The sequence below is a fragment of the Tamandua tetradactyla genome, chromosome 17, assembly GCF_023851605.1.
Source record: "Tamandua tetradactyla isolate mTamTet1 chromosome 17, mTamTet1.pri, whole genome shotgun sequence".
In the NCBI taxonomy this organism is placed as follows: domain Eukaryota; kingdom Metazoa; phylum Chordata; class Mammalia; order Pilosa; family Myrmecophagidae; genus Tamandua; species Tamandua tetradactyla.
This window is the reverse complement of record NC_135343.1, coordinates 77,760,679-77,776,948: the sequence shown is the minus strand read 5'-3', so window position 1 is coordinate 77,776,948 and position 16,270 is coordinate 77,760,679. Positions and strand designations below refer to the sequence as shown.

General features: G+C 38.1%; 2 protein-coding genes across 13 annotated transcripts in view; both read right to left on the bottom strand.

Annotated features, from left to right (window-relative positions):
• BIRC6 (baculoviral IAP repeat containing 6) overlaps positions 1-16,270 on the bottom strand; it is a 311,805-nt gene that overhangs the window by 259,976 nt on the left and 35,559 nt on the right. The gene's annotated exons all lie outside the window — the stretch shown is intronic.
• On the bottom strand, positions 857-2,053 carry LOC143661427 (lysophosphatidic acid receptor 1-like). The gene is made up of 2 exons (XM_077135016.1): positions 1,994-2,053; positions 857-1,906 (listed from the first exon to the last, which is right to left on the bottom strand). The coding sequence occupies exons 1-2, from the start codon at positions 2,051-2,053 to the stop codon at positions 857-859; spliced, it is 1,110 nt and encodes a 369-aa protein (XP_076991131.1).

Sequence of the window (16,270 nt, the reverse complement as noted above, 5' to 3'; positions counted from 1 at the left end):
CAAACAGGGTCTATGGTTAACAGTAACACTGTAATATGCTCCCACTGAATGCAACAAAGGCAATACACCAAAACTGTCTTTTTTTTTCTGATTTTGTTTTATTTCTTTTTCTATTGTCTTTTTTTTTTATACTTGATACAACACTTTAATAAAAACCTTTTATTGAGATTAGGGCATTGTTTGTTTCGTAACCTAAACAAATTCTGGCTTTGACCTGTAGGTCCTTCCATTTTCTAAAAGATTTTACAATTAGTATTATCTTTTAAAGTAGGGTATAATGCATACATACATCACATGCATGCTTTTAAGGAGAATAATTCTAATTTACAGTTTTCCTACACAAGGAAAAAAAATGGAGTTATGGTAGTTAAAAAAAAAAAGGCTTTTGTCTCATCCATCACAAACATGCTGATAGGCATAAACAAACACGTTTATTACATGAAATGTATCCTTTAAAATAAAAAAAAGGGAAGTCTGTATGTAAATGAAGTTGTGGGTTCAATTAGTCAGAATTTCTCCTAACCGGCACCAAACCACGCAAAATCTTTTAAAGTCTAATTAGTGTGAGCTAACTGGACACTTGCAGAGTTTGTTCGTGAGTTCCACTCCAAGGACTCCATCTTCTACTTTCAAAAAGAACAGGAATTAGGATGAGGCTTGTCACATAAGCTAATGTGCAGAATGCATCGAGCCCTGCGGGGTCCAGGGACAAATACTGCCGTCGGTTAGTGTTTGAGTACATGAGTTAATTCTTCTCTTCTCTCTTACATCCCACACCTTGCCCTTGCAATTTGGTAGGGGGAGGCTGTTCATCTCTCAGCGGGTCATGGCTGGCTCTGCACCTTTGGCTCCTCTTCTAAACCACTGAGTGATCACTGCTGTGAACTCCAGCCAAGATGGTGTGGTTGAGGGAGGATGCTGAGCGGTCTGAGTCTTCCATGGGGCCGCTGGGGTTCTCACTGCGCTGGCAACACAAGATCTGTCTGAAGGTGGCACTCATCTCCTTGTCATGGTAGGAGTAGATGATGGGGTTCATGCTAGAGCTGAATTTAGTGAGGAGAAGGAAAAATTTCTCATAGGCCAGAACGTCACACTGGGGACAGCACAAGTCCAGAAGCAACAAGACCATTCCAGGAGCCCAGCAGATGATAAAGGCACCAAGCACAATGACCACAGTCTTCAGAAGACTCATCATGGTATCCCGATTCCGCCGAGGTCCAGAACTGTGCCTAGACATTCTCAGAGTCCTTTGGCAAACATAGCCAAAGATATGAGCATACAGAACCACCATGACCACAAAGGTCACGAAGTTGAAAATGGTCCAGAAGACTAAGTAAGAGTCGCTGTAGAGGGGTGCCATGTTGGAACAATGTTCGATATCACAGATACAGTTCCAGCCCACACTGGGTATAGCACCCATGACAATGGCCATGGTCCAAATGACAACAATGACCATGACCACCTGCCGGTTGCTCATCCGTGTGTGCAGCTGCATGTGGAAAACTGTAATGTGCCTCTCGATTGCGATAGCCAGTAGGTTGGCCACTGATGCCGTCAGGCTGGGATCAATGAGGCCCTGACGAAGGAGCCACGTGCTGACTATCAGTCTCCGAGTATTGGGTCCTGTGTTGAACATTAGGTAGAAGTAAGCCAACCCAGCAAAGAAGTCTGCAGCAGCCAGATTAGCCATTAGGTAATAAATAGGAAAGTGGAAGTGGCGGTTGACATAGACGTCTACCATGACCAATAGGTTGGCCAGCATGATGAAGATGCACACGGTGATCCCAAGTCCCATCACCAGCTTGCTGACTGTATTCCACTCTGTAGCAAGATACTTCCCACTCTGGTTATAAAAGAAGGCGATAGACTCATTGTAGAAGCACTGTGGTTCATTCATGGCTGCAAACTATTGTTCTCAAATTCTTGAGCCCCATCTTTCCTTTTACCAGCAGCAGTTGCCAGAAATGGAAACCAGAAACCGCCAGATTGTAACGCTCTCATTTTTATCCTGGAGCTGTGAAATGATAGGGGTGAGAGGAGAAGCAGAGGCCATGGCAGCTCTGTGGGTTGTGGGCGGTGAACTCAGCCATGAGACTGAGACTGATGAGACTGATCAGATGGCAGTCATGCTAGGAGAAACTGTGTACATGTCACTTGGGCGGTCCCTTGGCCCCGACACTGAGCGCAGCACGGACTCTGGGGCGCACTGACCCGGCCGGGAGACAGAAGGGCCAGTGGACCGGGCTGCTGCGACAACGACCCTCTGGGGACTCCGTCAACTGGTTGGTAAGGAAAGCCAGGAGAGACTCGCCTCCTGCAGGCCGGATCACACACACGCACACCCACCCACCCACACCTGACACAAGCGAGCGCGCGCACGAACACACACACGCTACAAAGCCCATCCACAGAGGGACAGCACCATCTGAGCGCGCCATTTGGCTGAGGAACCGACGCCCTCTATTGTCTTTTTATTTCTTTTTCTGAATGGATGCAAATATTCTAAGAAATGATGAATATGCAACTAAGTGATGATATTGTGAATTACTGATTATCTATGTTAATGTATTTCGTTTGTTAAATTTTTTTAATTAATAAATAAATTTTAAAAAAAGAATGTAAAAGACATGTATATTGTAAACTATAAAAACTGCTGAAAGGAATTAAAGAAAATCTAAATAAATGGCAAGACATCCCCCCACCCCACCCCCCAAAAAACTAAACGTCAATGAGTAGGAGAGAGTGAGGAGGAGGTTATGGGATATTTGTGGAAGATAAAGAAATGTCCCCATACGGATTATGGCAGTGAAGGCATGGCTATGTGATTATATCAGAAAGTTTTTTTTTTTTTTTAGTATGGACTGAATGATGTGTGAATAAAATTGTTTAAAAATGAACAGAGAGATATAAGTGCTGGAGAAAACTTTGGAGAGCTATATCTGTTCACTGTTGGTAGGGAAGCAGAGTGGTATAGCCTACCTGGAGGGCAGTGTGGTGGCTCAACAGGAGGCTAGGAATGAGGTTGCCAATGATCCTGCAACCTCATTGCTAGGTATACACTTGGAGTAATTAAGAGTAGGGACACAAATGTACATTTCCACACTGTGTTTAAGGCAGCAGTGTTTGCAATTTGCAAAGGCTCTAGGTAGCAAGTATACTGTACTGTTTTCAACACCTTGCAATGTTGACATTCATTAGTTCTCCCTCATGTGAAAACATTCTTACATTTGTACTTTTAATCATTTCTCATCAACTGAGAAATGGAAGAGGGAACTATGGTACATATGTACAATGAACTATTTAGTGGCTGCAAAAAGGAAAAAAGTTATGAGGTATGCAACTAGATGAATGAACACTGAGGACAGCATTTTGAATGAAATGTCAGAAACAAAAAGGCAAATAATATAACACTCCACTCATATGGACTAACTGTAACATACAAACTCGGAGAATTGAAATTGAGAACATAGGTTATCAGGTTAAGGCCTACTGTAACAGTTCCTAGATTGTGAGCTCTTACAGGAGTCACATCTATTCAAGAGGTCTGTTATTTCTAAATTCTGAGATGCTGGGCTATTTGAATATAACCTGATCATTCCCTGGAACTTTGGGTATTTGTGTAACACCTGAAGACTCAGAGATAGAACTCGGAAGCTATAAAAGTCAGTCAGCATTACCCCATATAGGAATTGTTAAAGCTGAAAAAGGGATCACACTTAACTAGACATGTGAATGACTTATCTGGATAAGACCAAGGTGAATCAGAATACAGGGTAAAGGATGATATGATCTGTATTTTAAAACTTCAACTTTTGTGTGAGAGCAAAGGAAGAGATATTTATTTGGTGCAAAATTTATATATTTTGTAACACACTATCTAGTTTAACATGTATGGTCAGTTTACTTGAACGTCATAATAACATGGAATTTTGAATAAGGGTTTAGATCTTCTTAGTTTGTACAGGTCAGTGTGACACCCCATACAACCCAAAGCAATCTGGGCAGAGAATAAAAAGTACTTGTACCATCACCTTGAGGGACTGGGGATAAAATGGGAAATAATAAACCTTCCTGCCTACCTGGGGAAAATCTGATAATCTCACAAGCACTGAAGATAATCAATTTAATAGGGTAAGCCCTCGATTTTGCAGATCAACACTATGAAACTTTTCCTGGAACGGAGAAGTTAAGCCTCCTTATGATTATGCCCAAGAATCACCCCCAGAGTAAAAGCCAATGGTGACCCATCTTCCAACCTTTGGAGAAACCACAGCATAAGCCAAAGGGGCAACTGTGTACATATTAGCTGGACTGGTAACTATCTTAAAGTATACTAGGAGGGGTACTGACTTGCCAGCTCTAAAAGGCTTACAGATAAAATTAAGCTGTACCTTACAAAAAAAACCAAAAAATCACCCCCCCGCCCCCAGAGAACCTCTTTTGTTGCTCAGATGTGGCCTCTCTCTCTCTAAGCCAACTGGGAAGGTGAACTCACTGCCTCCCCTGCTACACATGCATGACTGCTGGAGTTGAGTCAGGACCCGATATCATGGGATTGAGAAAGACTTCTTCACCAAAAGAGGGAAGCGAGAAAAGAGAAAAATAAAGTTTCACTGGCTGAGACATTTCAAAGTCTAGAGGTTATTCTGGAAGTTATTCTTATATATTAGATAGATATTCTTTTTTAGTTTTTAGTGTAATAGAATAACTTGATGGAAATACCTGAAACTGCTGAACTGTATTCTAGCAGACTTAATTCTAAAAGATGACTGCATAACTACACAGCTTTTACAACGTGACCGTAATTGTGAAAACCTTGTGGCTGACACTCCTTTTATCCAGGGTATGGACAGATGAGTAAAAAATATAAGGACAAGAAAAATAAATAACAATAGGGGTGCTGTTTTAGTTTATAAGCTGCAGGAATGTAATATACCAGAAACAGAAAGGGTTTTTAAAAGGGGAATTTATTAAGTTGCAAGTTTATAGTTATAGGGCCGTGAAAATGTCCAAATTAAGCCAAAGCTAAAAAAATGTCCAAACTAAGGCATGCAGGCAAAGAAACCTTGGCGCAAGAAGGCCGATGACATTCAGGGTTTCTCTTTCAGCCGAAGAGACATATGGTAACGTCTGGTAGCTTTCTCTCCAGGCTTCTTCAACAGCTTCCCCAGTGGTGTTTTTTGCTTTTTGTTTTAATACACATTTCCAGGTCTCTGGCTATGTGGGCTCTGCTCATTCAAAAGCTTTTTCCAAAATGGTTCCCTTAAGAGGGGCCATGAAGATGGGCACCAGTAATCAATTCCCACCCTTAATGGCTAGAGACAATCTCCATGGAAACCATCTAATTAAAAGTTTTCACCCACAACTGGGTGGCTCATATCTTCATAGGAACAATAAAAAAGATACCACCCAGGGGATGCAAAGGTAGTTCAGTGGTAGAATTCTTGCCTGCTATGCGGGAGACCCGGGTTCAATTCCCAGCCCATGCACCTCCCAAACAAAGAAATGAAGAAACAAACAAACAAAAATTCAACAAATGGTACTGCAATAAGGGAACAGTCACACAAAATATGATGAAATGTAACCCCATCCATATAGCATACAAAAAAAAAAAAAGAACCCACCCAGCAATAATGAATAAGGATTAAAGAATATGGCTCTTCTGGGGTACATAACAGCTTCAAACCAGCAAAGGGGGATAAGGGGTAAAAACTAACTGGTTAGACTGCAATCCTAGTGATCAGTGACAGAGAGAGCTAAGGGTTTATGGGATGCATGGGGTTTTCTTTTCTCTTTTTATTTCTTTTTCCGTAAGGATGCAAATGTTCTTAAAATGATCATGGTGAAGAATACAAAACTATATATGATGATACTGTGAGCCACTCATTGTATAATACGGTTAGACTGTACATGTGTGGATATTTAATTTAAAAAAAAAAAAGTATCAGTAGAGTCCCTTAAGTACAAAGGGGAAAAATTTTGAGCTATTATACTTTCCCATCTGGGAAACCCCAGATACCCTCTCCACTACCAGGAGCTCCCAAGAAAGCAGGCCAAGCCCTAGATTTTGAGGCTTGCCCTTATGAAACTTATTTCTATAGCGGGAAGCTAAGCCTACCCATAATGAGGGCTAAAAGTTACTTCCAGGAAACCTCTTTTGTTGCTCAGATGTGGCCTCTCTCTCTCCAAGCCCAACTCAGCAAGGAAAATCATTACCCTCCCCCATATGTGGGACATGACATTCAGGTGTAAATCTCCCTTACAACATAGGACATGACTCCTGGTGATGAGTCTGGCCCTGACACTGTGGCACTGGCATCAAGCTTTCCCGACCAAAGTGGAAAAAGAAGTGTAATAAAATAAGGCATCAGTGCTAAGAGATCAAATAGAATCAAAAGGCTATTCCAGAGGCTATTCGTATGCAAGCTTCAGTTAGACAGTGCTAATTGCCATGGTTTGCTGAACCCCAACCAACATCAATCCAGTTGATGCTTTTTATATATACTTTTTTCATCACATAGTGTGCATTCATCACCATGACTATTTTTGGAACATTTCCATTTGTTGACTCTTAAGAAAACCTAGGGTTGGAACTGAGATGCTACCAAAGTTTCGTGTACTAAATTTGCTTTTCTGGAACCTACAATTTCCAGAGGGTTCCTAGGTCAGATAAATCCTGACATTCAGAGGGACCAGCCTCTCCAAGAATGTCAATTAATTATATCCCCCAAATTTTTTGTGTCAATACACATTCTCATCATGAAAAAGTCAGCAAGGCATTGCCTAAAGATCCCTATAGATTGGGAGAAGGAGGAGGAGGTATAACAGAGAAAATAGATCTTTAAAAAAAGAGTATGACTGTTGAGTCACTATATAAATATTCTTTCTAGTCTCCAATGTTTTAGGGAAATCTGAAACGTGAAATGGTAACCCATAACAAACTCCGAAATCGGTTCCATAATTATTTGTTGAAGTGTACTTGGAAAATTATTGTTTTTCTTTCTTTGTTTTGTATATTTCTTATAATTCACAGTAAAAATGTACATATATATTTTTAAAAAGAACATTATGGAATCTTGATTAAACTGAAATACATCTTATAGATCGAAAGTATTGTAAAAATGTGAAATTAACAGAACTTGACAAGTGCATTATTTTATGAGAGAAACTATCATTGTTCTTAGAATGATATATGCGACCAATTCTCAACAGAACAAAAATAATATGTATGTACATATGGGCAATGATAAGAAAATGTGGTAAAATGTTTAAAACAGGTGGATCTGGATAAAGGAAATAATAGGAAAGTTCTTTCTACTGTACTATTCTTGTTATTTTTCTGTAAATTTAATAATTACTGCAAATTTAAATTGTCAGAACAAAACTAAAAAAAAATTTTAATATTGTTGCCATTTTTGCAAAACCCAGTAAGAATGAAGTTAGCATGTGTTCTAGTTTGCTAGCTGCTAGAATGCAATATACAGAAACAGAATGGCTTTTAAAAAGGGGAATTTAATAAGTTGTTAGTTTACAGTTCTAAGGCCAAGAAAATGTCCCAATTAAAACAAGTCTATAGAAATGTCCAATCAAAGACATCCAGGGAAGGATACCTTGGTTCAAGAAGACCGATGAAGTTCAAGGTTTCTCTCTCAAGTGAGAAGGGACATGGTGAATACAGTCAGTGTCTCTCTTTCATCTGGAAAGGCACATGGTGAACACAGTCTGGGTTGCTCTCTCATCTGGAAGGGCATATGGCAAACATGGCATCATCTGCTAGCTTCTTCTCCTGGCTTCCTGTTTCATTTCATGAAGCTCCCTGGGAGGCATTTTCCTTCTTCATCTCCAAAGGTCGCTAGCTGGTGGACTCTTCCTGTGGCTGTGTAATTCTGCTCTGCTGTCTCTGAATCGCTCATTCTCCAAAATGTTTCCTCTTTTATAGGACTCCAGAAACTTATCAAGACCCACCCGAATGGGAGGAGACATGTTGTCACCTAATCCAGTTTAACAACCACTCTTGATTAAATCACACCTACAGGGAGATGATCTGATTACAGTTGCAATCATACAGTATTGAATAGGGATTATTCTGCCTTTGTGATATGGGATTTAGATTAAAATATGGCTTTTCTAGGGGACATGCATCCTTTCAAATCGGCATAGCACGGATAATCAAAAGTAGTACCTCAAAAGTTCTTGAGGGCTTTTACATCTCAGATAAAATTATGGAAAATAAGTTCACAATCTAAGTCATGAGAATCAGATAAAGCCCCTAATTCATCCACCACAAACCTATTAGAGCTACCACCAGTGGCAAAGGATAGAAGACCAACATGTAACAATAAGTAGTCCTTCTATATACTAGTAATGAGTAAACTGATATGGAAATAAAGGGAAAAAAATATCATTTACAATAGAAACTAAAAGAATCAAATATCTAGGAATAAATATAGCCAAGGATATAAAAGATTTGTTCACAGAAAACTATGAAATATTGCTAAAAGAAATCAAAGAAGACTTAAATAAATGGAAGGACAATCCATGTTCAGGTATTGGAAGACTACATACCATTAAGATATCCACTCTACTCAAAATGATTTACCGATTCAACGTAACATAATCGAAAATCCAACAGTACACTTTGCAGAAATGGAAAAGCCAATTACCAAATTTATTTGGAAGGGTAAGAAGCCCAAATAGTCAAAAACATGTTGAAAAAGAATAAAGTTGGAATACTCACACTTCCTGATGTTAAAACATATAGCCTACAGTGGTCAAAATAAAATGGAATTGGAATCTACTGATCAATTGAGTCAAATTGAGAATTCAGAAATAAACTCTTACATCTATGTACAACAGATATTTGTCAAAGTTATCAAGTCCACTCAACTGACAAAGAAGAGTCTCTTCAACAAATGGTGATGGGAGAACTGGATCTTTATATCCAAAGGAATAAAAGAGACCTCTGTCTCACATATTATGCAAAAATAAACTCAAAATGGATTAAAGGGTGGGCAATGGTGGCGCAGTGGCAAAGTTCTCGCCTGCCATGCCAGAGAAGCGGGTTCAATTCCTGGTGCTTGCCCATGTTAAAAAAAAAAAAGGGATCAAAGACTTAAATATAAGAGACAGTACCATAAAATTCCTCTAAGAAAATGGAGGGAAGCATCTTCAAGATCTTGTGGTGGGAATTGGTTTCTTAGATTTTTCACCCAAAGCACAAACAACAAAAGGAAATACAGATAAATGAGACCTCATCAAAATGAAACCTTATGTGTTTTAAAGGATTTTGTCAAGAAAGTAAAAAGGCCACCTACTCAATGGGAGAAAATATATTTGGAAACCACATATCTGGTAAGGATTTAATATCCAGAATATACAAAGAAATCCTACAACGCAACAATAAAAAGACAATCCAATTAAAAATGGGCAAAAGCCTTGAACAGACATATTCCAAAGAGGAAATACAAATGGCTAAATGGCAAATAAAAAAATGCTCAACGTCACTAATAGAAAAAATGCAAATCAAAACCATAAGCTATTATTTCACACCTACTAGAATGACCACTATTTAAAAAAAAAAAAAAAAACAGAAAATTACAGGTATTGGAGAGGATGTGGAGAAATAGGAACACTCATTCACTGCTGCTGGGAATGTAAAATGTTGCAGACACTATGGAAGACAGTTTGGTGGTTCTTGAGGAAGCTAAGTGCACAGTTGCCTTCTACTCGATATGTGCCCAGAAGAACTGAAAGCAGCAGACATTTGCACACTGATATTCAGAGGTATTATTCACAATTGCCAAAAGATGGAAGCAACCTAGTGTTCATCAACTGCTGAATGGATAAACAAAATGGAGTATATACCTGCAATGGATTATCCAGCTGTAAGAAGGATTGAAGTCCTGAAGCATGTAACAACACAGATGAACCTTAAGGACATTATGTTGAGTGAAATAAACCAGATAGAAAGGATAAATATTGTACGATCTCGCTGATATGAACTAATTTATAATAAGCAATAAGTTAGGGTTAGGGTTAGAATCTAGAATTTAGGTTACCAATGGATAGAATGAGAGTAGAGAATGGAAAGGTGATGCTAGAACATTCCTGTGACTGTAATTAAAAGTGCTGAATTATGCCTGCGAATGTCATTGAAAGTGGAAGTTTTGGGTCATGTCTTACTAGAAGGAAACCTAGAAGACAAAACATGGGACTGTATAACACAGTGTATATAGTGTGGATGATGGACCCTGATGATAGTACAAATATAAGAATGCTCTTTCATGAATTGTAACAAATATACGACATTTTTACAAGACGTTAATAATAGGGTGATATACAGGAAAAAATACATCTAATGTAAGCTACGGAGTATAGTTTAATAATATTTTAAAACCCTTTCATCAATTTTAACAAAGATACCACACTAATGCAAAGTTCCAACAATGGGAGGGATTATGGGAACGTGATTATTCACATTACTTTTTTGTAATTAGAGAAGGTTCTGTAATTAAAAAAAAAAACCTACAAAAATGCATTATGCTATGTGAAAGAAACGAGACAAAGTAATATATATTGCATGGTTTCATTTATATAAAATGTAAATATAAACAAATTTGTAGAGACGAAATTAGATTAGTGGTTATGTAGGGGTAGGAAAGGACAGAGAGACAGAAGTAACTTTTAAAGGGGTATTCGGCTTTTTTTTTTTTTTTGGAAGTAATGAAAATCTCCTAAAACTGACTGTGGTGATGAACATACAACTCCGATTATACTAAAAAACATTGACTGTACACTTTGGATGGACTGTTTGATGCATGAATATATCTCAATAAAAGTGTTTCTAAAAAAAATCAGTAGGACAATATATTTAAAGTGATATAAGCAAAAAATCTGCCAACCACGAACTGTATGTTCAACAAAATTGTCTTTCAAAAATGAGGGAGAAAAAAAAAAGAGGGACAACTGTAGAACACAAAGAGTGAACCCTAACATAAACCACACACTATAATTAATGTTAAAATAATAATCTTTTCGTCAATTGTAACAAATGTCCCACACTAATGCAATGTGTTGATAATGGGGGGGGGGAGTGGCATAGGGAGGTAATATGAGAACTGGTGTAAGATGTTGATATTGGGAGGAGAGAGGGTGGGTGCAATATGCGAACTTTTTGTTTTCTGCATATTGTAAATCTACAACTTCTATAATTAAAAAAAAAAAGAAGCAGAGATTATGATATGCCTAGATAAGCAAAAGCTGAGGGTGTTCAGCACTACTAGACCATATCTACAAAAGATACTAAAAAGAGTTCTGCACACTGAAAGAAAAGGACACTAGACAACAGATCAAACTCACATAAAGAAATAAGTATCTCCAGTAAGGGTAATAAGATGGGTTCATATAAATGTCCAAAGGTTTTCAATTCCACCTCTCATTTCATATAGGATCTAAAAGGCAGATGCACAAAATTTAAAGATAATCACTGACTTAGGACTCATAATGTATAAGCATGTAACATGTGACAAAAACTACCTAAAAGTGGAGGAATGAAGAACACTGGAACATAATTTGTGTATCTTTTGAAGTTCATCCAGTATCAAGGCAAATGAGGATTTTACAGATTTAGGATATGTTAAACTTTTAAGCCCCATGAACTACAAAGGAAATATCAGAGAACACGCAAGCTCAGAGAGACAGAACTGAGAGTATTCGCTATGTGACGTTAATGCAAATTGGGTGCAGGGTTTCTGTTTGGGGAGACAGTAAAATTTCAGTAATGGAAAGTGACAAGGTTAGCAATATGATGAACGTGATTAATCCCACTGAATGGTATTCTGGGGAGTGACTGAAATGGCAAAGTTTATGCTGTATTGATGTTTCCACAATAAAGAAAAGAGCAAGTGAAAAAACAATGACAATTTAAATGTGATATATGATCCTGGAGTGGATCTAATAAAGAAGAGGACACTCAAAAGAACATTATTGGGACCTACAAAAAAAACCTGGAATACAGGCTGTAAGCTTTTTATTGATGCTAAATTTCTTAAACTAAATTCATTGAGCTTATAGCTACACAGGGGATAGCCCTGGTCTTAGAAATGTACATGAAAGAATTAAGTGCTCACAAAGAATGATGTATACAATCTATACTCAACTGTAAAGAAAAAGGCTTGATAAATAAATAGAATGACATGGCAAATGTGGCAAAATGTTAAAATTAGTTGATCTGGGTATCTGGGATGATATAGATATGCTGGAGTTTCCAGTACAGGCTTTGTACTATTTTTGTAAATTTTTAAATTTATTTTGTAAAATTTTAAAAAGAAGAGAAACCAAAGATGATATCCTCACCATTCCAACCAGACTAGTCACTACAAATACTACCAAAAATCAAGACGCTGCTGGCATGGATATAAACACGCATATCAATAAATGAGATACCGTTGAAATCCATCAGTAAAAATAAAAGGCAAAATTTTGCTAGGTGCTTGGCCAAGATGGTGGCTTAGTGAGGTGTGGGATTTAGTTCGTCCTCCAGAGCAGCTAATAAATAGGAAAGAACAGTACAGAACAACTGCTGGGGCCATGTCAGTGACCAGACACACAGTGTACCCCAGTCTGGAACAGCTGGACCAGATGTGAGCCCACCCAGAACAGTGAGTTCCCCAAGCTGTGGTAGCTGGTGCCTGTCCCCAACAGGCTGCTTCCCAGAAGGGAAAGGAAAGGGACTTTACTAGCAGCAGGGGCTGAGCGCAACCAAGCTCCAATTGTGGAATTAATTCACAAATTCTGACTACTAAAAATAGGTCCCCCGCTCAACTGAACCTGGAGTAAAAGCAGAGGTCAGTGGTTTCTCCCCTAGCGCAGAGGGGGCAGGGCTGACAGAAAAAGTAAAACAAACAAACAACAAAAAAAAAAAAATTTTTTTTTCGATTTGAAAAAGTCTGGGCCCTGAAGGAAAGGAGGTAGTACATAAGACCTGGAGATAGACAGAGCAACATACTAACTTAAGCTCTTGATTGGCAACCCAAAAATGGGAGTCCTGCTCTGAAAAGGATTTTTCTCTTTAGTTTTGGTGGTTATGTTTCTATGGTTTGACTGCTCTCTGGATACAGCTGCAAGGCTACTCCAGCTCCACTGTCCCAAGCATAGGCAGAATTAAGCTTGTTTGAGTGTGTGTCTGGAGCCTGTGCCTTCCCCAGGAGAGGGGTGGGGCAAGTGATTAAAGCCAGCCTACAAACTCTCCTCTGTCTCAACCATCCCCCAGGAGGGAGAGTCTGCTGAAGTTAAAGGTACCAGATCACCTTACGCTGGTGGAAACCGCAGGCAGAAAAGCACCACATACTGGACAGGATAGGAAAAACACAGAGTCCAGAGACTTCAGAGGAAAGCCTTTCAACCTGCTGGGTCTCACCATTACGGAAAACTAACACAGGTGACTCTAACCTCCTGACAGGAGGCCAGTATGGTCTGGGAAAATCTGACTGCGGTCCATGATACCTAAGTAGACCTTTCTAAGAGGGGAAAAAGGCATCATATGGGCAGGGCAAGAAACAAGAATTGAAAAATTCTGATCTGTTAAACAAAACCTATGCTAGAGATCCAGAATAAGCTAAACTGAATGTCAAAGAACAAATAAACAAAAGAGTCATGCAGCAAGAAAATCCTAGGTAAAAAAAATAGTGAAAAAAATCTCCAGAATAAACTAATTAAGGTAATTAAATGCTTAGACACCAGTAAAAAATAATGAATCATTCTAGGAAAACTGAAGATATCACCCAATCAAAGGAACAAAGCAACAATTCAAATGAGATACAAGAGTTGAAACAGTTAATTCAGAATGTTCAAACAGACATGGAAAACCTCATCAAAAATCAAATTAATGAATCAAGGGAGGATATAAAGAAGGCAAGGAATGATCAGAAAGAAATTGAAAGTCTGAAAAAACCAATCACAGAACTTATGGGAATGAAAGCCACAGTAGAAGAGATGAAGAACAAATGGAAACCTACAATATCAAATTTAAAGAGGCAGAAGATAGGATTAGTGAACTGGAGGACAGAACATCTGAAATCTGACAAGCAAAAGAAAATACAGGGAAAAAAAAACGGAAAGATATGAGCAGGGACTCAGGAAACAGAATGACAACATGAAGCGCACGAATATACGTGTTGTGGGTGTCCCAAACGAGAAGAGAAGGGAAAAGGAGGAGAAAAACAAATGGAGGAAATTATCACTGAACATTCCCCAACTCATGAAAGACTTACAATTACAGATCCAAGAGGTGCAGTGTACCCCAAACAGAACAGATTCAAACAGACATATTCCAAGACACTTATTAATCAGAATGTCAGGTGTCAAAGAGAAAAAGAGAATCTTGAAAATGGCAAGAGAAAAGCAATCCATCACATACAAGGGAAGCCCAGTAAGACTATGCATAGATTTATCAGCAGAAATCATGGAGGTGAGAAGACAGTGGGATGATATATTTAAATTACTAAAAGAGAAATACTGCCAACCAAGAATTCTATAGCCAGCAAAAATGGGCTTCAAAAACGAGAGGGAAATTAAAACATTTGCAGAAAAAAAATCACTGAGAGAATTTGTGACCAAAAGACCAGCTCTGCAAGAAATACTAAAGGGAGCACTAGAGGCAGAATCAAAAAAGACAGGAGAGGTGTGGAGAAGAGTGTAGAAATGAAGACTATCAGTAAAGGCAAAAAGAAGGAAAATTAGAAATGACATATAAAATCCAAAAGGCAAAATGGTAGAAGAAAGTACTACCCATGCAGTAATAACACTAAATGTTAATGGATTAAACTCCCCAATCAAAAGACACAGACTGGCAGAATGGATTAAAAAATGGGACCCATCTATATGCTATCTACAGGAAACACATCTTAGACCCAAGGATAAAATATGTTGAAAGTGAAAGGTTGGGAAAAGATATTTCTTGCAAAAAATAATCAGAAAAAGCAGGAGTAGCTATACCAATATCCAACAAATTAGATTTCAAATGTAAAACAGTTAAAAGAGACAAAAGAAGAACACTATGTATTAATAAAAGGAGCAATTCAACAAGAAGACATAACAATCATAAATATTTATGCACCGAGCCAGAATGCTCCAAACTACATGAGGCAAACACTGAAAAGAGAAATAGACACATCTACCATAACAGTTGGAGACTTCAATTCCCCACTCTCATCAATGGACAGAACATCTAGACAGAGGTTCAATAAAGAAAAAGAGAATTTAAATAACACAATAAATGAGCTAGACTTAACAGACATTTATCGAGCATTACACCCCACAACAGTAGGATACACCTTTTTCTCAAGTGCTCATGGATGATTCTCAAAGATAGACCATATGCTCGGTCACAAAGCAAGTCTCAATAAATTTAAAAAGATTGAAACCATACAAAACACTTTCTCAGATCATAAAGGAATGAAGTTGGAAATCAATAATAGGCAAAGTGTCAGAAAATTCACAAATACATGGAGGCTCAACAACACACTCTTAAACAACCAGTGGTTCAAGGAAGAAATTACAAAAGGAATCAGAAAATATCTCAAGGCAAATGAAAATGAAAACATGACATAACAAAATTTATGGGATGCACACCTTGTTAGTCAAAGTGTAACGGGGAGGCTTGAGGGAACTGCCTGAAGATGCAGAGCTGTGTTCCAGTAGTCATGTCTCTTGAAGATGATTGTAAAACGATATAGCTTTCACAATGTGACTGTGTGATTGTGAAAACCTTTGCTCCTGATGCTCCTTTTATCTACCTTATCAACAGACAAGGAAAACATATGGCATAAAAATAAATAATAGGGGGAACAAATGTTAAAATAAATTTAGAAGGCTGAAATGCTAGTGATCAATGAAAGGGAGGGGTAAGGGGTATAATATGTACGAATTTTTTTTCTGTTGTCTTTTTATTTCTTTTTTGAAATGATGCAAATGTTCTAAGAAATCATCATAATGATGAATATGCAACTATGTGATGATATTGTGAATTGCTGATAACATATGTAGAACAGAATGATCATATGTTAAGAATGTTTGCATCTGTTTGTCGTTATATATATATATATTTTAATTTAAAAATTAATTTAAAAAAATTTATGGGATGCAGGAAAGGCAGTGCTAAGAGGGATATTTATTGCCCTAAATGCCTATATTGAAAAAGAAGAAAGAGCAAAAATCCAGGAATTAACTGTAGACTTGGAAGAACTAGAGAAAGAACAGCAAACTAACCCCA